Below are 22,566 nucleotides of genomic sequence, written 5' to 3'. Positions count from 1 at the left end.
CCAACAGCTTTTAAGTTCAAAACTCCCCAGCAGCCAGTTGGAACTGAGGAAACCTTCTGGGTGGAAGGTGACACTCTGAAAGGTGAAAACTCTGAGGACTTACAATCAAAAGCACATTTCTCTGTAGAAATCTTGGAAACCGGGGAAATTGCACAGTTAAAAAAAAGAATTACCACTAGATCCACCGGCTGAAGAAAAATACCAAATAAGGAAATTCCGCCCTCTGTGATGTCATAGAGAGCCAGTGTTAGAAAAAAGTCTCCAGACAGAAGGGTCTTCAGCACCCTACAGAACCAGTTAAACCTCATTTTATGAACCTTTTATCATGTTTAAGATGATAATTCGACTAAATAGCCCTGTAGATGGATCAGAAGACAGAGAAAAGCACAATATGACCCTTTTTAAAGCTTGCTGTTGCAGACATTAGGAGCTCTTAGTCATATGTTCCTGCAGCGTTCAGGAGGGGCCCTGGCAAATGCAATTTAATTTACTGTAATGTTTATTCATCACAAAGCTGTTTCTTTAAAGTGTCTTCAGTGTTTACATTATGTCATTTATATTTCCAGACACTGTCATGGTTACGTTTTTAAGAAAATATTTATTATAATAGTATAAGCAGCATGACTGGGACGGTGAAATTGTTACAAACTGCTCAGAATCCCTCTTCACACTGGGAATGATGAACCTGACCTCTGTCGCATTCAGCGCTTTCCTTCAGGTTGTGATAAATGTGTGCGAAAGTTCACGTTTCACGCATGTGTGTGTTTGGATTTGAATCCGCAGCCACCAGATTGGCCATCAGGAAATCAGCCCTGACGCTGTGTTTTCCTCTCATATTCTGTTTTTCACCAAAGACCTCAGCCTCTAACTACACAAGAGCGAGGGTTTGAAATGAATACCATGTGTGTAAATTCGACCAAAGTGTCTGCGCGCGAGAGATTTTTAGAAAAACAAAATCTGTAGTTGCTATTAGTCTCGAGAAGCGCTCTTGAAGTGCAGTCTGACTGTGTGTGGGGGCCCTAATGAATTTGCGAGAAAACCTGGGCCGGCGTTTGGAGCGTCTCCCGGCTGTAGACACCTCGCCGTGCCAGGTAGGGTGAGAAGGGAGGGACGGGGGCAGCGGTGGAGCAGTCCTAGAAAAACACCAGTGGGAAGTCTGTGCCACCTCTAGACGTACTGCGAACAGAATGTGGGTTACAACAGGTCAGACATTGGAAGTCAAGTCTGGGCCAGAGGAGGTAAACTATTCCATCTGTGTCTACACACTCCGACTCCTCGGCCCCTCCTCCTCTTCAGCGAACACACTCATCCTCACAAAGTCCACGCTTGCAGTGCAGAGTTTGCAACTGCTCACACCATCCCTCCTCCTGCACTCATAAATTTCCACCCCCTACTTGAGCTTTAAAAAAAAAAAAAAAAGGGGGGGGGGGGGGGGGGGGGCAGGAAAAATAAATTGAGGGAAAGCTTCTGTAGATTCGTTTCACGGTAGCGCAGAGTGGTTTTGATAAGCCGAGTTTCCACATCACGTTTTAAGCGCTGTATCGCGCCGGGGCTGCATGGCCGGCGGGCTGTCATCACCGAGACGGCGAGACAAATTATCTGAGGCGGCCCAGTCACCCAGCAGCAGTCGGGGGGGGGGGGACACTTGTAGACGTCTTTTAGACGCTGGACCAGCAGCAACGGGAGATGGTTGCCTGATGATTCATGATGCCTTCAGCCTAACACACAATCACATGATCCGTTACATGAATACAGTCACAAGAACATTCTTGTCTTTCCTGTTGTTTGGGTAAAAACATAATAAAATTCATCTGCTTGTCACTGGTCTGAGTATTAAAGACGACTTCAGATGCACACCATATATCTTTTTTTTCCACTTATTTTGACTATTTTCATCGCTTATTAAACAATAAAGAAAGTGTACTCACACACGAGCAAAACTAAGCACCCCCAAAGCTTGTAGATCCACCTTTTAGCAGCCGAAACGTGAGCTACTCGTTTCCTTTTCTTTTCCTTTTAGTCTGTCAGACTTTGCGTGACTGTGGAGGTATTTTAATCTGCAGCTCTGTGAAGGTCCGACTACAGTATTTCAGTTGGGTTTCATTCTGGACTTTGATAAACCCGTCCAAAACCTTGATTCTTTTCTTTTTCAGTCCTTCTGATGTAAACTTGCTGCTGTACTTCAGATCTTTGTCCCGTGGCTTGATCCAATTACGGCAAGGCAAACAAATTAGTTCAGTGTCCATTTGAGATGTCCAGGTCCTGTGGCTACAAAACAACTCCACATCATCATGTCTCCACCACTGTGCTTGACACCATGAGGTATTTCTGCTGAGATGATGTTAGGTTTGCTCCAGGATGGAGGCCAGACCACTCCACCTTTGTGTCATCCGTCTGTAGGACATTGTTCCAGAAGTCTGCTGGTTTGTTCAGATGCAGTTTGGTGAACTTCAGCCGTGCTCTTTTGTCATGATTTTTTCAGACAGAAGATCTTTTCTCCTGGAAACCCTTCCAGTTCAGTCTTCATCTAACTGTGCTGTCATGGACCCATTTAATATTTTCGGTAGAACTTGAGATATAATTCTTGGTTTCTCTGGGCATTGCATGGTCTGGTTTTGGGGTAAATTAGCTGGAACGTGTTTGGATATGACTGTGGAGAAGGATAAAAAGCACAGCTTCTGTCTTTTTGACTCTGTGAGCTGACCACTCAGACGAGACCGGGAGTTTAAAATATAGCCTTTAATTTAGTGTGCATGTTTGCAGGCCGGAGCTTCAAGAGCTGCGTGCTAGCCTGCAGTCCGCCCGTCCCCCCCGGCTAACCCGTTGCTGCTTCCACATGCCTGTGTGGATGTCTGCTGTGTGCTGCTGACGTCCCCGACCCCCCAGTCTGGCCTCCGGCAGGAGGGTCCCCCCTTATGAGCCTGGTCCTGTCAAGGTTTTATTTCCCTCCTAAAGGGGAGTTTTTTCTTGCCACTGTTTGGCTTAAGGCTTTTCTCCCACTATGGGAGTTTTTACCTGCCATTGTTTATGTAATAATTGCTCGGGGGACATGTTCTGGGTCTCTGGAAAGCGCCTAGAGACAACTTTTGTTGTATTAGGCGCTATATAAATAAAATTGAATTGAATTGAATTGAATGCTGTGAGTTTCAATAAGTTCAATTGCATTGCAGAGTATAAAACAACCCGTTTACGATAACGTAAAGGAATAAGGTACAGCTGTTGAGCTGGATGACCCCAGAGCTGGATCTGTTTCACAGTCTGGCTTGCATAAACGATTGTCTTGTGTGTCGGTTGAAACATTTTCCATACCTGGAGCCATGCTGCAGCGCGGTCAGCAGGTTTTCTGCCTCCCACCAAAACAATCCAGCATCCTCGCTTATCTCCGACTCTTCGTCCAGATCCAGATACGGGGGCACGAAGCCGCTTTGCAGCAGGCTGCCGGCCCCGCTTTGTTGTTTTGATTATGAGATAGCTTTCAGCATGCATCTGAAAAAAATCTCGTCAGTGTTTATCTGTGAAATGCTCACCGCTGATATCTCTTCTGAGGAATGTCCTGATTCTTGAATCTGTCTTGGGGAGGGAGGGAAGGGGCAGAAAAGCTAACAAGGAAAATGAGAGACACATGAGCATCTTTTCACTGGGGACCAAAATTTCTTTCAGCAGTTTTTCCCAGATGTGGTCACAGTTTGAGCTTTTTAAGTAGCTGTGTAGCTGCCATTTGGATACGAGTATTACTTGATCACAATCACAGTTTGATCATTTTGATTAGCTGCACCTGAGACATAAGTTTAATGGCTGTATAACAGGATTTCAGTTTGGGATTTTTATCGCTTGATATTATGCGGCTTCTCTGTTCTGGGATCTGTATTTACATCCTTTTATAGTTTATCTGAAAATCTCAAGAAATCAGCAAAAGACCAGCAGTCCAACCACAATTTATCCGGGAAGTGTTCTTTCTGGTGATAGATTATTTACTTTAATTTGCCTCTTTATTTTTATTTATTTATTTATCTTATTGGAAAGCATATGGCTGTCCTTTTTTAAAATTTTCTAATAACGTTATCAGGCTGCTTCAAAAAGAGAAAGATGGGCCTTTTAAACCAGCTTAAAATCGGTACTGGCGCTGATGGTGGTGCTATACCGGTACTAGAGCCCGGTCCAAACAGGTTTTACAAAGAACTGGATCGCTTTTCCGTAAAAGGAGCGTGAAACTTAAATATCTCAAAGACAAACCTTTAATGGAAATGCCAAAAATCTTTTTTTTTTCATAAAAAGAAAAATAGTTCAATGGAAACATCGATGCCCCACAGCAGCTCCTTTATTTATTTCTTTTTATGATAAAGTTTAATGGAAATGTAACTAATGGATCATTATTTTGGCCATAAAAATCTTGTGTAGAGTCCTGAATTGACTTCATGCAGGTTTCCGCCATCAACATCAACAGAGTTTACATTACAGGAGGAAAGGAATACTTACTAGAGTCACATGTTTGCTGTACAGTACACGTATTTTTGATTGCATGATTAAATCAGTAAGAATGGATCCAGAATTCCGTGATATGATAGGATAGGCTGTGTTTTAAACTCTCAGACGTTGGTTAAATATTGCGGTTGAGTAGTTATGGTTGGTTGCTGCTGCACCTTGAACTCTCACCTCCTCTCCGTCTGGTTTAGGATGGCCCATGTCCTCCAGTTTGATGAGCAATCCAAAAAAGTCAAGGATGCCAACATGCAGGACGAAGACACGTTTGAGATCTACGACCCTCGCAACCCTGTCAACAAGCGCAGGAGGGAGGAGAGCAAGAAGATCATGAAGGAGAAGAAGGCCAAGAGGTGAAACTGCAAGGTCAAAGGTCAGGTCGTGTCAGACCAACATCTGCTTCTCCGCATCCCTCCACTCTGCTGACCAGTCTCTGGGGACACCTGGACCCAGGATGCTGACCTGAGCTCATCTGTGATGGGATAGCTGCGATGGACAACGTTCAGTGATTCATGAAATAAGGCTTTTTGTTGATTGTATGTAACAATGTTGACTTTTTGTTTATTTGATGTTATGTTGAGCCCTGACTTTTACAAAAAGAATAAACTTTCATCTATGAGCATCTATGATGAGCTTCGTCCACCTTCATGTTTGCACCGTGGCACTACGTTAAAAATATATACCACCACCAGGGCCGGTTATGGCCTATGCCAACCTGTCCAAATCCTTTACGACTGTACAGCTTGGATGCTCCAGCAACTTTACCATCTTTCACCAGTTCCACAATGGAATGACTGCTCATGTGACCTTTGGAAAAAAAAAACCTTCCTCCTTCCCTGTACATACAGGGGTCAGACGAAGATATACATTGGCATCGGTGCCAGGGTTTCCGTTGTCCGGTAATTGCCGGACTTTGTCCGGTAAAATATGCCGAAGTCCGGTATTTTATAATCTCTCCGGTCAAAATGTCTGGTGAAAATACTCACTGGTGCTGCGGGACTAGGGACTAGAGTCCCCGGGAGTACCGCGGAGGGACACGCCGAGCCTCGGTGCCGGGAGCCGGGAGGAAGCGGAGCTGCGGCGCCGACATCCACGTGTGCGTTGATTTATGGTTCCGTGTCGCACCGACGCAGAGCCTACGGCGTAGAGTACGCGTTGCCGCGTACCTTACGCCGTAGGTTACGCGCAAGCTTCTGCAATATTTATTTATTTTTTGAAGTTACGCTCGCGAGTCAATTGACGGGACTTATTTTATTTTAAATACCCTGTTTTTCAATAAAAATACTATTAAAAGACTTGCATTGATATCGTACTACTGCATATGATTTATTTTAATTCATATAGCCTATGTGACCGGAATTTCAAACATTTGTCCGGTAAATTGAAACCCTGCCGGTCACATTGTCCGGTGCCAATTTTTTCTAGCGGAAACACTGATCGGTGCTCTTAAACATCTTTTCTCCGATGCATCACCCAGTTCATCCACGAGGAACTTTCATAACGGCTGGAAACCTCTTTAATACCACAGGGCTCCATGCAACCACCAAACTCTAGGAAACAAGGATCCCTGAGCTACAGTATGTTGGTGACTCTTGTGTCTCACACCCCTGAAGACCTCCAGTTAGCTCTCAGTGGCAGTGAGAGTAAGTAGTTGACCTTCAAACCCACTAAAACAGAGATTATCTCCCACTCACCTCTACACATCTTTGGAATCACCTGGTGAGATTGTGCACCTTGTTTAGAGACTCTTAGCAGAACTAACTCCCGTAGTGTTGATGATCATTAAACATCAGTTAGGCTGGAGCGGATTGTAAGAATACCTCCATTTTGGCTGCTTTGTAGAGTGCTGTTTGCCCAACAAAGGCGTAGATGCAGCGCTGCTGGAGGATAGAAGAAATATTATAAAAACCAGTGAAGGACCAGACCTCGGGACCTGGAACATCTTCCGGCTCCGTGGCACCCAACGGCAGCCATATCTGAAAGAGAGCCGGGTGCTACAGGAGGCGAAGATGGCCGTTAAGGCGCAGAAGAGACTGAGACTGGGGACAGACATGGCAGTACCAAACACATTAAACTTCGTATTTGAAATAGAACCTGTGGGTCTATGGAGCCAAATCAAGGCCAAAAGTTTTGCTAATTTGAAAATAAAATTTGAACCTGAAAATTCTTTTTTACAGTTTCAATTAAATTTTTTTCAGTATCAGATCTTTTTTTCAGTTTCAAATCTTTTTATTTCAGTTTCAAATCTTTTTTTTTCAGTTTCACATCTTTTTTTTCAGTTTCACTTCTTTTTTTTCAGTTTCTTTTTTTTTTAAATATTTTTATCCTGTTTTTTTTCCCATTTTTACCACACCGTGCTCCTACCTAGGTGACAGTCCTGGGCATTGCCATCCTCTACCAACCCCGGGAGGGCCCTGCACTGAGCTCAGGTCTCCTCCTTTTTTTCAGTTTCAAATTTTTTTTTCAGGTTCAGACTTTTGGCCCGGATCTGGCGTGGGGGGCGTGGCATCAACTGAGAGGGGCGTGGCATCATGAGTGACAGCAGAACAGAGAAGGCGGGGGACGTTCCTCATTCATGTTGCCTTCAGGAATCGTAGGTTGCAGAAGTTATCAGTAGAAGTATGATTCAACACTGTATATACACTATATTCACGTGATTGGCAGTGGAAAAAACTGATATTAGTGACACATTTCTGTTTGAAAAGCTGTTTTAGACCGTACTTGGCACCAATCGCAGTATAAAAGCAATAAACTATGCCAAACTGTACAGTTCAACAGCCACACTTTAAAGTTTGACATTTCCCACTTCCACATACTACCAAGTACGGTCTAAAACAGCTTTTTAAACAGAAATGTGTCACTAATATCAGTTTTTTCCACTGCCAATCACGTGAATATGGTGTATATACAGTGTTGAATCAAACTTCTACTGATAACTTCTGCAACCTACGTTTCTGAAGGCAACATGACTGAGGAACGTCCTCCGCCTTCTCTCTTATGCTGTCACTCATGATGCCACGCCCCCACGCCAGATCGGGGCCAAAAGTCTGAACCTGAAAAAAAAATTTGAAACTGAAAAAAAAAGAAGTGAAACTGAAAAAAAAAGACGTGAAACTGAAAAAAAAAGATTTGAAACTGAAAAAAAGATTTGAAACTGAAATAAAAAGATTTGAAACTGAAAAAAGATCTGATACTGAAAAAAATAAAATTGAAACTGTAAAAAAGAATTTTCAGGTTCAAATTTTATTTTCAAATTAGCAAAACTTTTGGCCTTGATTTGGCTCCATATGGGTCCAGGGCAGAGCTTCGTAGCCCTCAAAAAACTCAGATGAAGAAGTGGATGTCCTCACTGGATACAGTGGACTGCTGAAGATGGACAGAGTGGCCACATGGTACCATAAAGCCCTTTATATAACTAAAAACTACATTAAAAAGATTACAGTTTCCAAAAGCTTAGCAGAGGAGGAATATTCCTTTATGATTAAGAATCAAATGACACAACAAAACTCCTTCTTCAAGGCCAAAAAATGTATCCATATCGAGTTAACACCTAGATGTTCCCAACCCAGCCAAGATACATGATCCCCCAAGCGTGTCCTGGCTCCGTCCAGAAACTTCCAACCTGGTTGGACATGGCTCCCCAAGGTCGAACTCAAATCTGAATCCAGCAGAACATCTCTTAAAAGAAAGACGGATCAACGAGCATTTCCGACAAAGACCTGTTGAAAGAACATTTTGTTCAGTTCAAGTTATTTCACTTTCCAATTAATCTCAAGGCCCTTTCTCCACAGAAATGAAGTTCAATACTTCACAGCTCAGAACAGTTATATTCCAGTTTAACTCACTGGAGTTCAGTTCTCCAGTTCTTTCCATTATAATTCCAGACTCAAAGTTCTTATATTGGGAAGTAAAAGATAAATAAATAGAAGACAAAACAGCCTCTAGATAAGAAATCCAACAAAAGGCAACGAATGTTCACTTGGGTTCAGTTCCCCCCCTGAGCAAGCACGAGGGGCCATTGGAGAGTGTGTGTGGGGGGGGGGGGGGGGGGGGGCAAGAAGAGAACTAAAAAAAACCTCCATCAGAACCAGCAATAACAAGTAGATGTACATTCAAGAATAAAAAGAACAAAGAGCCCAGTGCATCGTGGTAGTTATTGGCTTAAAGCAGCGTAGCTAAAGGGACGATCCTGGGTCAGCCCTGATCATAAGCTTTATCAAAAAAGGAAAGTTTCAAACCTGATTTAACAGAAATAGGGGGGGGTCTGTGTCCTGAACACTCACTGGGAGCTGGTTCAGCTGGAGGTGAGCCGGATAACTGAAGGCTCTGCCTCCCATTCTGCTTTTGGAAAGTCTAGGAACCTCAAGTAAACTAGCCGTCTGAGAAACAAGTCCTCTGTTGTTGATGTGGAACTGAGAGTTATTTAAGTTATTTAAGGGAAGACAGAGCAAGATCCTCAAGAGCTTGACATGTAAAAACAACTTTTTTAAATGAAATCCTGGATTTTAACAGTGAACCGATGAAGAGTGGTTTAGAGAATCGTGATGACTACAATTAATCCTCATCAGAACTCCTGCTGCTGCATCTTGAGTCAGCTGAAGGAGATCCTGTTTAGACGGAACTAAAGTTTTTCTTCATCACAGTGTTTTTTTTTTGTCTGCACACATATTAATGGTTAATACCATGCTGGTAAGAACCTAAGGCATATATATGTGCATTGTTAATATAAAATACATATGATATATATATATATTTTTTAATATGTCACATATATTTATCCAATTAATATATATATATATATATATATATATATATATATATATATATATATATATATACATACAAACCCAGTTTTTTTTTTTGGGGGGGGGGGGGGTGACATCCGCTGCTAATCCAGGACGCAAGAACACATGGAGGCACACGTTGAGCACTGGAAATCAGACGCGAAACAAGTACGGAACCGGCAGAAACACGAGCAGCAACCGTCCCAGGTCCCGAGACCCAATCACAATTAAAGGAGCATGAGGCACCTTTTAAGAAATGAGACTCTCTAGCGCTACCCTTCACCACGACGGCCGTTGGGGGTACTGCAGCCAACAGTGAAGACGGCACGGGAGAACGGGGAGAACGCACATGCAGCGTCATGTGACGTCACATCCGCAGCCCAGCGCGGGAAATTCCGGTCACAATTCCAGCACATTTTGCAGCACACAGCCTGTTCAAGGCAACGGAGAGATACGGTAGAGGGCTCATTCGTTTTGGTTTGGAACGCTTCATCTGACATTATTACTAGAAAACATATACGAATTGTTTTCATAAATCCTGCCTCAATCCTGCCTCATGCTCCTTTAAGCTAAGCTACCGCGATTAACTAACCCCCAAAACTACAGAGCAAGCATGCAGGTGAACGGGCCGGTGTATATGTCTATATGTGTGTGTGTGTGTGTGTGTGTGTGTGTGTGTGTGTGTGTGTGTGTGTGTGTATATATATATATATATATGTCTGTGTTGCTATGTGTGTGTGTGTGTATATGTCTGCGTGTGTGTGTGTGTGTATATGTCTGTGTGGCTCTGTGTGTGTATGTGTGTGTGTGTATATGTCTGTGTGGCTGTGTGTGTGTGTGTGTGTAATAGTCCTATCAATGCTCCACCTGAACTGTATCTATGGTGGAGGAGGGGGGGGAGCAACCCCGCCACCTGAGAGACCAGACGCCTACAAGGAAGAACCCGGAACCCAGGCCACCCGCAACCCCACAGAGGGCGAGAAGAGGGTGGGAGGAAACCCACTGCCAGCGAGGCCTGCCCCCTCCCAGCGGCAGCCGAGGGGACCCACAGGCGGGGCCCCCACGACCATGGGAAGGTTCGCTGGTACTCTGGGCCCCTGCATCCTTCTTGAGTATGTCCACATATGTCCACGGTGGGGGGGGCCGCGGGGCCCTGTCCCTAGCCGGTGGGGGCCTTGGGGGCCTGTGGGGGGGGTTACCTCATGGCGGTGGGGGGGGGTGGCTGGGGCGTCTCCGGGCCTCCCGGGGGGGGCTGGGCCATGGACGTGGGGGTCCCACCCGGAGGGCCCGGCCCTGCCTGGGTGGGGGGTGGCTGTCTGCACTGGGGGGGCATTGCTGCCTTGGTCCTCCGTCGCTGGGCGGGGGCCAAGTGCCCCTGCGGATGTGGGGACTCCGTGACCCTTGGGGTGTCCGCCGGGGTGGCCTCGGGGGGGGGTGGGGCCGGGTCCGGGGAGCGGGCCTCCCCTAACTGGGGGGTGCACGGGCGGGCGCGACGGCGGGGTGGCACCATTCCGAGGTATCTATGTCTTATGTTGTCAGTATGAATGGGAGGATGTTGGACCGTTTCCCCCTCCGTCTGGGGGCTCCGGCGGCGCTGGGGGCGCCCTTGGAGGTACGGTGGGGCCCTGGCCGGCTCGGAGGGCCGGCCCCCGTCTACTGGACGGCCGGTGGGGGGACGCGGGTGTCTTACCAGGGCCGGCTTTGCTGGTCCTGCTTCCTGGCTTCGGCCTCCGCTCCCCCTCTTTCCCCCCCTACACGATTCATACGTACATAGGCGAAGGGCGGGGGGTCCGGGTCGTGGGGGGCACTGTCCCGCGGGGCCCGGCACTCCCCGCCTCACGGTTTTAACAGCAAAATAGACACTGCACATTCAACACTTAATAAATACATTTGACAAGGACACGTAGTTCAGGAGGGGGGGGGGGTCGGTGTCAATCGATACTTGGCCCTCCCCCCTCCCTGTTTTTATGGCATTAATCACACGCACTCAACACCAGGGGCGGGAGGGGGTCCCACATCACCCGCGTTCCCTCACTGGCCTGGGACAGGTGGGTCGGGTTACCCGGGCCTGGCGGGGCCCGCCGTGCAGCCTGGGGTGTCTTCTGGCGGTGCTGGACCCCCCCGGGGAGGGGGAAACGGTGCGTGATTGTATGTCTGTGTCGGTGAGAATGCGGTATGGAAGGGTCCTGCTATGGAGGATTTGAGCCTCCATTGGCAGGACATCAAAACTTAATAATTTATGAAAATTATATTATACAAAGATGGTTATTATTATTATTAGTATTATTATTATTATTATCATTATTATTAGTATTATTATTATGTATAGTATATTATATTATTATTAGTATAGGTATCTGATAGGTGAATGGATGAATGAATGGGATGCCTGGGTCTGGGGCCCTCCGTTGTCGGGCCTGCACGGGTGTCGCCTTGTTGGGGGGTTCCCTCTCTCCGGGCCCGTCTCCGGTCCCCCCCGCTGCCTCTGCGGCGGGGCGCCCCTCTGGTCCTGGAGGGCCACTTTCGTGGGGGACGGGTGCGCCTGCCCGCGTCGGCTCTGTCTCTCCGGGCAGGCTGGCCCCCTGCCGGGTGGGGGTCGTTGGCCTGAAGGGTGAGGGCCTCCTGGCCGCGTGTCCGGCCCGGACTGGGTGGCCGGGGATTGCCTGGGTCGCGGTCCGCCGCAGCGGGATCCCTGGCTGCTTCTTCCCGCACCGTGGGGGCCCCGCCCGCTGTCCCCCTCGGCCGCCGCCGGGGGGGGGGGGGGGGGCTCGCAGGCGGTGGGTTGCCTCCTCCTACTTCTCCCCTCTGTGGGGTTGCCGGTGGCCTGGGTTCCGGGCTCTTCCGTGTCGGCCTCTGGTCTCGCGGGTGGCGGGGTTGCTCCCCCCCCTCCCCCACTATAGATACACTTCAGGTGGAGCTTTGTTTGGTTTATTACACACACACACACACACACACACACACACACACACACACACACACACACACACACACACACACACACACACACACATACACACACACACACATATAGTCACTTAGTCACATGCATTTACACACACACACACACACACACACACACACGCATGATCATATACATACACACACACACACATAGATATACACACTGGCTTGTTCACCTGCATGCTGGCTCTCTAGTTTTTGGGTTTAGGTAGCGGTAGCGATAGCTTAGCTCAGACTGCGATCAGATCTCAAGATTTAGGTCGATTGCTGTTATTGTTTTGGTTGGCTCCGTGCCGGTTTCGTGCTTTGTTTGTGGTTTTTTGTTGCAGATTTCCAGTGCTTGACGTGTGTCTCCGTGTGTTCCTGCTTCCTGGATTGGCAATGGAAAAAATTTTGTATGTGTATATTTATGTACCGTATTTTCGCGACCATAAGGCGCAACTTTTTTTTTTTTTTTTAAATGTGCCGGGCGCCTTAAGAAACGGTGCGCCGTGTCTATTACCTGAATTACGGTAATGTAAGGCCGGCCATGAGAACGGTAAAGGGAGAAGGGGGCGGGTGAAGCTGAATGAGACCATCCACTGAGCTGTTTAATGCGAAACAGAAGATGAAAACTTTTAAGGATTTGCTTGATGTGTAAAGTGAAATAAAATACAATCAAACTAAGTTTTGCTCCCGCTCTATTTAAATAAGCACACTTGTTCTGCAGCGCGCGTGTGTTTTGCATGTCGGAACCGTCCACTTTCCCCGGTTAAAGCCGCGTGATGCGCGCTGCTGCAGCCGACTTCCTGGTTCCCAAAGCGGTCCGATCGACCTGGTTCCCGGCCGCTTTAAGAGCAGAGATTTCTGGGGTCTGTCTCAGGTCTGATCAGCTTCCCCCTCCGAAATTTGCAGCCAAATCTGTCGGTTACAAACCCGGTACCGGATCCCGACATGCGCGGGTGTGTATTCGCGGCGCGACACACACTTACTGGTTTATGTGGTGCTGGCCGGGCGCAGCTGATGGACAGAAACCTATGGGGATTTTTAAAAGAAAAACTTTGCATAAGACGTTTCCAGCCGGAGTCATTATAAGGACGAATGGAAAGGGGGGGCTGGATGAAGGGATGATGATGATCAGGTGGCTGAGACAGGTCTGGAAATTCGGACTGGAGCTCCTGTCGGATACAAACCCCGGTACCGGCTCCCCGACAGCGCGTGTGTGAGCGGGTCCAGCGCGAGGGAGCGGAGCGGGGAGCGGACCCGGTCCAGCGCGGAGCGGGTCCAGCGCGGAGCGGGACCCGGGACGCGGGACGCGGGACCCGGGACGCGGGACCCGGGACGCTCAGGAGCCGCCAGGCTCCCGCCGCGGGTTTGCCGGGCCAGGGCGCACCATCCCCGGGGCAGATCCGGCCGAAATGCCGCTGGTCTTTCCCCGGGAGCCCCTGCTCCCATACAGGTGGGTGGCTTCGGTCCCAGCCGGTCCGAACAGGTCACATTCCCGGTTAAAGCCGCTGTGACGCGCGCTGCTCCACCCCGCTGGGGAGAGACGGGCTCTGCGCGGTGGAGGATCCGCACAACGGGGTATGAAAAGTTTATTTACTGTTGTGCAGAAAGTGACTGACACCGAGGAAATTCGGACTGGCGCAGCTGAATTAGCGGAGCTCTTTAATGCAGAAACAGAGGTTTTGCTCCCGCTCTATTTTTTAAATAAGCGCTTGTGTGCTTGTGTGTGCGTTCTGCATGTGTGTGCGTTCTGCAGCGGGTGTGTGTGTTTTCGGCCGGCGTGTTTTGCGGCACGCGTGTGTGCAGCTCTGCTCTGTAGACTGCGCCTTTTGGGTCGGTGCGCCATATGTATGTTTTAAATCTAAAAATGACACACAAAAATGAGGGTGCGCCTTTCCACACGGTGCGCCGAATGGTCGCGAAAATACGGTATGTGTACGCATTTATGTATGTGTACGCATATGTGAGCGTATATATATGTATATATATTAAATATAGTAATAATGCACACATATACACTTTTGGTTTCTACCGTCATGGTATCAATCAATAATATGTGTGCAGACAAGGTAAAAAAAACAAAAAAAAAAAAAAAAAAAGAGTATGTCCACATATGTTGGTGTAGGACGTCCTCTTGACCGGTGCCCGTGTGTTGGCTCCCACAGCACCAGCTTGCTGGCTGACAGTTCTGTGTGTCTTTGGCAGTGTCTTTGGCAGAAGTCTCATTCTCCTTACAGCAACCTTTTCACTCACCCTTGGTATTCCTTCATATAGGACACGGTTGGTTATGTGCATTCTTGCTGATGTTAAGCACTGCACGCAACATCCTGGTGTAGTACCCGTCCAGGGTTTTCACTAGGGTTGGTTTGAGGGTCCAGCATTCACTGCCATAGAGGAGAACAGACTCCACTGTTGCATAGAAGAAGCTGAGTCTGATTTGGCGGGGGAGGTAGGAGTTCCATACACTGGTCATCCCGTTCAGGGCCCTCCATGCAAGTGCCTACTTATTTTTATCATACATTGCCTATATACAGGCTTTTAAGGTGCTTTAAAAAAAATGTATTGCAATGATTATTTAATTCGTAAGAATTTGGTTGTTTTGGCTTAAAAGAGGCGAAACCATATATAATAATAACCATAACTTATTTATCAGTTTTCTGCATCTGCTGTGTTCACAGTTCACCAGTGAAAGGTTATTTAAAGATATTAGACTCTCTTATATCTCGACTAATAGCCCAACTAATTTCCCCTTAAATTAAGCTAACATCTCTTGGTTGTAGTTTCAAAACCTTCACTTTTTGGAGACATTTAATAACTCACTGTCTTCAGGGAATTAATGTGGAAAGGTACTGGTATTTATGTGTTAAGGATGGATGGACTAGCCTGGCTAGCCATACAGATTTGCCTCTGAGAGACTCTCTGTCGTGTAATCGCCAGATGAGGGTCCGTAGCCATGAGCTAGTTAGCTTCACTTAGCAGAAAGACTGAAAGCACCTAGCATGACTCTGTCCAAGGGGAGCAAGTACAAAAACATCAAATAAGAGTTGTATTTTTAATGGACGGCATTGAGAAGCATCAATTTTCACGTTGAGCTCTCCACCGGCGCATTAAAAACACTTAACAAAACGGCTCCTGTAATGGTGAGGTGAAAACCAGAGGAGCCTTGCGTCTAAGCGAGCGCTTTTACTTCACTGCGGTGGGTTTTGGGGTAAACGATCTGCTGTGTGTGTGTGTGTGTGTGTGTGTGTGTGTGTGTGTGTGTGTGTGTGTGTGTGTGTGTGTGTGTGTGTGTGTGTGTGTGTGTGTGTGTGTGTGTGTGTGTGTGTGTGTGTGTGTGTGTGTGTGTGTGTGTGTGTGTGTGTGTGTGTGTGAGACCAGAAGCTGTACTTGGCCAGCACATTATTTTTTACTGCACTTCTGGGATTGTGCTTAGATTTTCATACGGTACAGGAAGGAGAGTTAATTTTAAATGATGGGCCTAGCCCATGACAAAGCTGCCAAAAATCAGAAACAGGTGAAACTGCAACCCCGGCTAACTGTCTGTGTGTCTGGATGCCCGTCAGGGTGAAATGTGTCAACGACAATAAAGACATGTTATAACATTAATAATACACTTTCATGCTATTTAAATCCATTTTCACCATAATTATTCCTCTTTTTCCACTCTGGCTCTGAAGATATAGCCTACCCCTTTAATCCAGCTTTAATGTAAGAAATGCCTTTACAGTCCTTCAAATATGCCCTACAGTACATCCGAGTCAAATGTCTCAGTTTAACAAATTAATCATTAAAAGTTGACCCCCAGTTTCCCACTTTTTCTGTCTTTATTAGCCATTCCACTTCATATCAGTAAAGGAAACTGTGTTGAAGCCAGGCTCGTTCATCTGTGGTCAACATGGAAGTCACAAAAGGCGCAATTTGGGCATAATTAGGGCCCGAGCAATATGTGATTGTTCCTATTTTCTGCCATAACTTTTGAATGGTTTCACATAGAGAGTCGTGGGTGGTGTCATCTGACTCGGTTTTGAGTCCTTGAACATAATAGGTGCAAATTAGCCCCGCCCATTCACCTGATTGGTCGATATGTGATAGTTCCTACTTTCTGCTATAACTTTTGAACGGGTTGTGATAAAGACATGTGGGTGGTGTCATCTGACTCGGTTTTGAGTAATTGACCTTCATTGGCATGAATTAGCCCCGCCCCTTCTTCTGATTGGTCGATATGTGATAGTTACGATTTTCTGCCATAACTATTGAATGGTTTGATATAGAGAGTCGTGGGTGGTGTCATCCGCTAAATGTCCAGGCCTGAAGACATCTACATGCAAGTCATACAAGCTTCCACCTCAGTACGCCTGAACGTGCACAAGTGTGCGAGGTCCCGTTCATCGCTGCTGGCAGCTTTATTTATAGTTTTTATTTTTGTTCATTTTTTGACAGGTCAATGGTTAGCTGTCGCTTTAGCTACTTGGCACTTGATTTCTGAGTTCTCCATAAAGACCTAACAGAGCCTAATCATTCTTTTTTTGAAGATGAACTAACTTGTAATGCTGGTAACTGTCCAAACAGACCTAGGAGCACTTTTGGGATTAACGCGTTATTTAGTAACGCATTAGAGTAACGCCATTAGTTTTGGCGGTAACTAATAGGCTACTCTAACGCATTACTTCTTAAATTCAGTAACTCAATTACCGTTACCTAACGATGCGTTACTCCGTTATTTCTGGCCAGCTACAGTGAAGCTTTTTTTTCCCCACACGCGGAGATCAGAGGAAATGTAGTGGGTGTGTGGTTGTGCGTGCATTCAAAAACATGACTGGTCATGGCGAGCCAAGAGAAGGTGAGTTTCGCAACGTGGAGATATTGTCATTACAGTAATCCCTCGTTTTCGCTGGGGTTACGTTCCAAAAAGAACCCGTTATAATTGAAATGTGCAAAGTATAAACCTTTTATTTTATACAAGGCTTCAAATTGCGGAGATCAGCACCGCCTCGCACGTATTTTCACTGCTCTGACTGTGCCGCTGCATCCTGACTCGCTCTGTAGCGTCTTTTTCTTCTGAAGCCCGTGGTGTACGTGTGTTTTTTTGAGAGAAGAACATAGTTATGGGTCGTTGTTGTCCCTCTTTTTTCTTCTGGGCAAAAAGATTCTTATAAACCGACATGCCACCATTGATTATATTTCAGAACTGTAATGAACGATTCCTCAAAGAGTCCTGTTCTTGAGCTGCTCAATGAAGCTCATTGGCCATTCTCAGCATTGTTGCTAAGCAACCAACGTTATTGACACAGGAAGTGAAGAAGTGGGGAGACTGTTTAGCCTATCAAAATGCAGAACACGATGCACAATGCAAATCCATACAGTACCATGCTGAAATGAAGGCTAGAGGGGCAATGAGGCATTAATGGGAGCATTTAAAATAATGTTTTTTTTTTAAGTAACTAAAATGTTACTTTTCATAGTAACTCATTACTTTTTGGTGTAAGTAACTGAGTTACTAACTGAGTTACTTTTTAATGAAGTAACTAGTAACGGTAACTAGTTACTATTTTTCATTTACTAGCACAACACTGCCTAGGAGGAAGGAAGGACAAGCCTAGGTAAACAGCTGGCAGAGGCGCTGCTAACCAGCCGTACACCCTCCAGCCTGTTGGCTACTAACTCTTGTTGCAGGTGGGCCAGCTGGGTCTTCCACTATTCCTTCGCCCTCAGACCATCTCAGGAGCTTTCAAGGTTGACCAACCACACAAGTAGCCAACATCTAGCCAAATACGCTCAGGAGGCGAGGAGATGGTAAGTCCTTGATGCGGTTCTGTACCAACATCTGAAATAAGGATGTTTGGACAGATTCTATGAGGATAAGGTTACATTAGTCTGCATCGTAGGTTAGCATGAGCTAAGCTTAGTGAGGTTGTGATAATAAAGGAAAGGTTGGCGTGTTTCAGGAAGCTGTGAGGCGCCCACTTTGTCCACTTTTGGAATAAACAGGTTGGGGAGAGTAAGCTCCTGGTGCTCAGAGCCCTAAAGAGACTACTTCTGCCTCTTTTTTGGATAAAACACAAGTGATGAATATTTGTTCTAATTCCTTTTTAAAACTTTGTTTAAACTTCAGAAAGAGCTGAAACAACGCAGCAAATCATCACCTTTTGTGATCAGCAGGTAAAAAAAAACTCAGCACCAAAAACTGGGTAATTAATCCACTTTCTTTTTTTCAATAGAAAAAGAAATATAGAGGATTTAATCAAGAAATATTTTCCTTTATTGAAGCTGTGCAGAGATGCTTTAACTGCTCATGTAAATTAGTTTTTTACAAGGATGTTCCTCGCCACGTAAATCAGTAATTTACATCTTAAACGGAGGCCAAAGAGAAAGACGGGATTGTGTAATTTATCTCCAGCAGCAACTGGAGACTATTTAACGTTCCTCGGTGTCCCTGTGCCCAGCTCAGAGCAGGAAATACCACTCTCTGCCCCAGGTAATATGACTGAGGGATGAGATGGAATGGTAATGACATTATCATGCGATTCTGCAAATAATATCTCCACCCGTCCTTGTGAGTAACCTCTGAATATAGCAGCTAAGCATTTTGTTATAAAATGAACTACTGCTAATTTTCTATGACCTTTTTTCAGTTTTTTTTTCTCTTTCTATCTTCTATTTGAGATTAAGCTTGGGGTTTTGCACACAGATGAAACAGTTCTGCAGCAGGTGGCCACAGCACCTTCATCTCACCATCACGGAGCTGGACCCGGCACTCGCCCAGAGCCAGAACACCCCCCAAAACAAGCTAAATCCAAAGAAGCCGTGCCAGGTTCAGGAGTCTGCTGCTCACGTGTTAAATTTGTGCTTGTGAAAGCCTGAGCCTGACCCTTGAACTCTGACGGCTCCGTAAGTTTGTTCAGCTTCATTTGGGGTACACTTGAGAGATGAGAGGGAAACTTGTTTGGACAAGCACGGTGGACTTCCACTGATCACGGTTCTTCTGAGACGTCCAAGGACAGAGCAGCGAGTTCTTTTGGCTGTGCCATCAGCTTTTTGTCTGCACTTCATCGTTAAAGGACAACTCTTTACCATGAGTGCAGCTAATTAGATCATTCTTCCTGTCCGCTCTAGCTCTAAAGAGGACTGTTTCAATGTCACTGAAGCTCGAAAAAATAAAAGTTAATACGTGGCTCTGACAGTTTCACTGTCTTCTTTTTCCGTTGTTCCTCCCTGATCATTATCAAGACCGCGTTTTAACGTAAAAATGCATATTTTTCCAGGTTCAAACTGACTAACAGCAAAAAGCTGCAATGGGAATGGAACGGCAGCCAGACGATTAAAAGAGCATCGGTGAATGTGAGCAGCTCTATAAATGTAAAGGTTTTGGCAGTTTTCCGGTCTGGAGCATTCAAGTGAGTGTTACTATAGTGCCAAAAGGGAAAGACATTGACCTTAGAGAAGCAAAAGTTGCTGCACATCAGCCTGGAGAGGGCTGATATGCAGAAGTGAGAAAAGATTCCTCCGATATAAAAGATTATTTACGAGAAAAAAAACCATTGAAGATGGTTGTCATCTTCGTGGATATGAGGATATAAGCAGCAAGTTCACCCAACAAAAAAACCCACTGAGGTCAATGGACATGTATCAAAAAGTAGTATATAGATCTTTATATATTTTTGTTTAAAAGTCCAATAAAGGTTTAAAACTGTAGGCATTTAAGCATCCTGGGAAAAATTCAAATACCGTTTAACAAACTAACATCATCAGGTCAGGCGGTAACTCGTCTGATCAATCGGATCAGATAAATGAGGACGGTTGTAGCAGGATGAACATCCAAAATAAAACCCTTGTCATTTTTCAGCAGCTTCCGTCAGTGATAAAAATAAGAGGTAATTTCGTTTTTGCAAATGATAATGACGTGTGTTTATTTGTATATCTGATCACTCAAAACATATTTGGGCTCATATTTGATTGTAGGTCCAAAGACTGAGGCTAAGCTTGGGCTACCTGTGCTCAGATTTCCAAGGATGCATGTCAGTGTCAGGTGTGAATTGGGCATCAGACTCTACAGGCCTCAATTAACATGGTAAATTGTCCAGCATCATGTTGTTTAACTTGTCTTTCTTTTATATTTTTAGCCGGGGGACTGCCAATGGAAACTAGCTCTGTAGCTAAAATTGGGTGCATTTGCATTTTTAATTCTAAATGTATATGAATGTACACTGTCCCTTCCCAAATAAACTGAATTGAATTGAATTGGAAAGAGCAAACCCAGGTCGTACCCACTGTGAAGCACAGCGATGGAGGGCTGATGGCTATGGCTAGTTTTACAGCTACAGGACCTGGACACCTTTCAGTCACTGACTTTCACTCCTTTGAGGTCGTCTGTCCAACAGCGAAAACCTGCTGGAAACTGGATCACCAAGACGTTGATCCCAAAGATGGTAACAAATGTTCAGAAAACACAAACCGAGAATGAAGCAAAATTCCCCCACAGCTACACGAGAGACTGACAAAGTCATACAGAGAGCTGTTACTTCAAGCTGTTGCTGCTAAAGGTGATAATATAAACTGTATGATGAAGCGTTCATTGTTGCTTTTGTCAAAGGAACCAGTTTCAGTCTGCTGTTCATCTGCGGTTGCTTTTAGCTGATCTGAAGTCATGCTACCGACCAGGTGATCGTTCATCATGTCACAGTTGGTAAAACCTTTGAATTTAAAGCGGTTGGACTTTATTTTTTCACACAATTTTTGTACATTTTGGCCCAAAAAGGACAAAAATGTGGAGCTATCCTTTAACAGGAGCTGAATCAGAGCTCCCTGTACTTTTATATGCTTAACTTGGATAAACGTCCCCACGTCGTTGCTCATGTTTCACAGCCACTTTATAAGATTTATGTTTTGGTGCAAGCCAAACCTATCTTTTTTTTTTTTTTCCTGCGAACACAAAATTCTTGAAGAAAAAAAACTGCTTCTTGTGCTACGCCAGACCAAAATTTGCATGCACTCTTATTTAAGCGCACCAACGTGGTGAAGCTGCACAAAGCGGCCTTTGTCTGGCAGCGCTCCTCTTTGTTGACGGCGTGTTTGTGGACGGTGTTCAGGCGCACCTTGACAGTGACATGTCAGCGCAGAGATGAGAGGCAGCTGGGTGTAACAGAGAGCTGCTGTGCTGCTTGGAAATTAGCAATTTAGTAATTTCTGCGCATCCTGCCAACCATGAGGTCAGAGCGAGGCAGGGCTGCCCGTGACATTTCCATAGCAGTTTCACAGGACTGAACACGAAGGAAGGCTGTTCCTCTAGAAACGAGTTAAACAATAGTTAAAAACCATGATTTGGAATATAAGAATACAGGGTAAAGCTTTTGAAAAAATATTTCACCCAAGCGTTGAGTTAAGTCCTTGTTTAACTTCATGAAATATTTTCATTCAAGGTCAGACCTCACAAATCTATGGCTTGTAATGTCGTGGTTTGGCTCCAAGCAAACATTAATACCGACCCGTCATAATAAACATGCAACCGCATTAATAAGAGCATTCCAGGTTGTAGTTTTCCTTAAACAGAGTTGTTACAGGTTATATACGATCACTTAAGTTTCATGCTTGAAACCGCAGTAGTTATGCAGTTCCACGGATGTCAGAGTCAGTTTGCTGGCGAAGCCACATCTATGGTCCCGATTAAAATCGATCAGCCATGTTGGATGGATTATTACATTATGGCACCGATGTTCATAGTTTCCTGTCAAAACATCTTGAAGAGCTTAAAAAAGACAACTTTTTTTATTGCGCTGGGTGTCTCAAGTAACCACCTACTATACAACTTTGAGATAACGAAGCCTTAAAGCCACTCTATGTAGTAATACCACTTCTGACCACACGGGGCCATCTAGATTTGCTGTTTTGGACAAAAGAGCTACTAGCACGTCTCGTGAAAACCATTTTGTCCCTCTAGAGAGCACTTAACTGCGAATTATGCCAGGGGACGACATGAGGGCTTTCGTGTGATATGCTGCCCAATGTGGTTGGCCTTGCTATAATGAGTGGCTTTAAAGCAAATAAATCAAGTTTTTCACTCTCAATGCAGCAATACAATTAGCTGTAATGTAGCCAATGCAAAAAGAAAAACAATTAAAGCTGCAAACAGCGATGAACGGGCCCTCGCACCCTTGTGCACGTTCAGGCGTGCTGCAGTGGAAGCGCTTTTATGACTTGCATGTAGATTCTTCAGGCCTGGACATTTAGCGGATGACACCAGCCACGACTCTCTATACCAAACCATGCAAAAGTTATGGCAGAAAGTAGGAACTATCAGATATCGACCAATCAGATGAAGGGGCGGGGCTAATTTGCAGCAATTTTGTTCAAGATCTCAAAA

The 22,566-nt window shown here is 45.6% G+C and overlaps 1 protein-coding gene across 1 annotated transcript in view; it reads left to right on the top strand.

The window, feature by feature from the left end:
• cwc27 (CWC27 spliceosome associated cyclophilin) overlaps positions 1–5,237 on the top strand; it is a 64,642-nt gene extending 59,405 nt beyond the window's left edge. Inside the window, exon 14 of the mRNA XM_061733887.1 lies at positions 4,674–5,237. Coding sequence (XP_061589871.1) covers positions 4,674–4,836 — 163 coding nt within the window. The 3' untranslated portion in view covers positions 4,837–5,237. The remainder of the gene's footprint in view (positions 1–4,673) is intronic.
• Positions 5,238–22,566: the final 17,329 nt, after the last annotated feature.

The sequence above is a fragment of the Cololabis saira genome, chromosome 11, assembly GCF_033807715.1.
Source record: "Cololabis saira isolate AMF1-May2022 chromosome 11, fColSai1.1, whole genome shotgun sequence".
Classification (NCBI taxonomy): Eukaryota; Metazoa; Chordata; class Actinopteri; order Beloniformes; family Belonidae; genus Cololabis; species Cololabis saira.
Note: the sequence above shows the minus strand (reverse complement) of the source record. Positions and strands in the feature narration are given on the sequence as shown.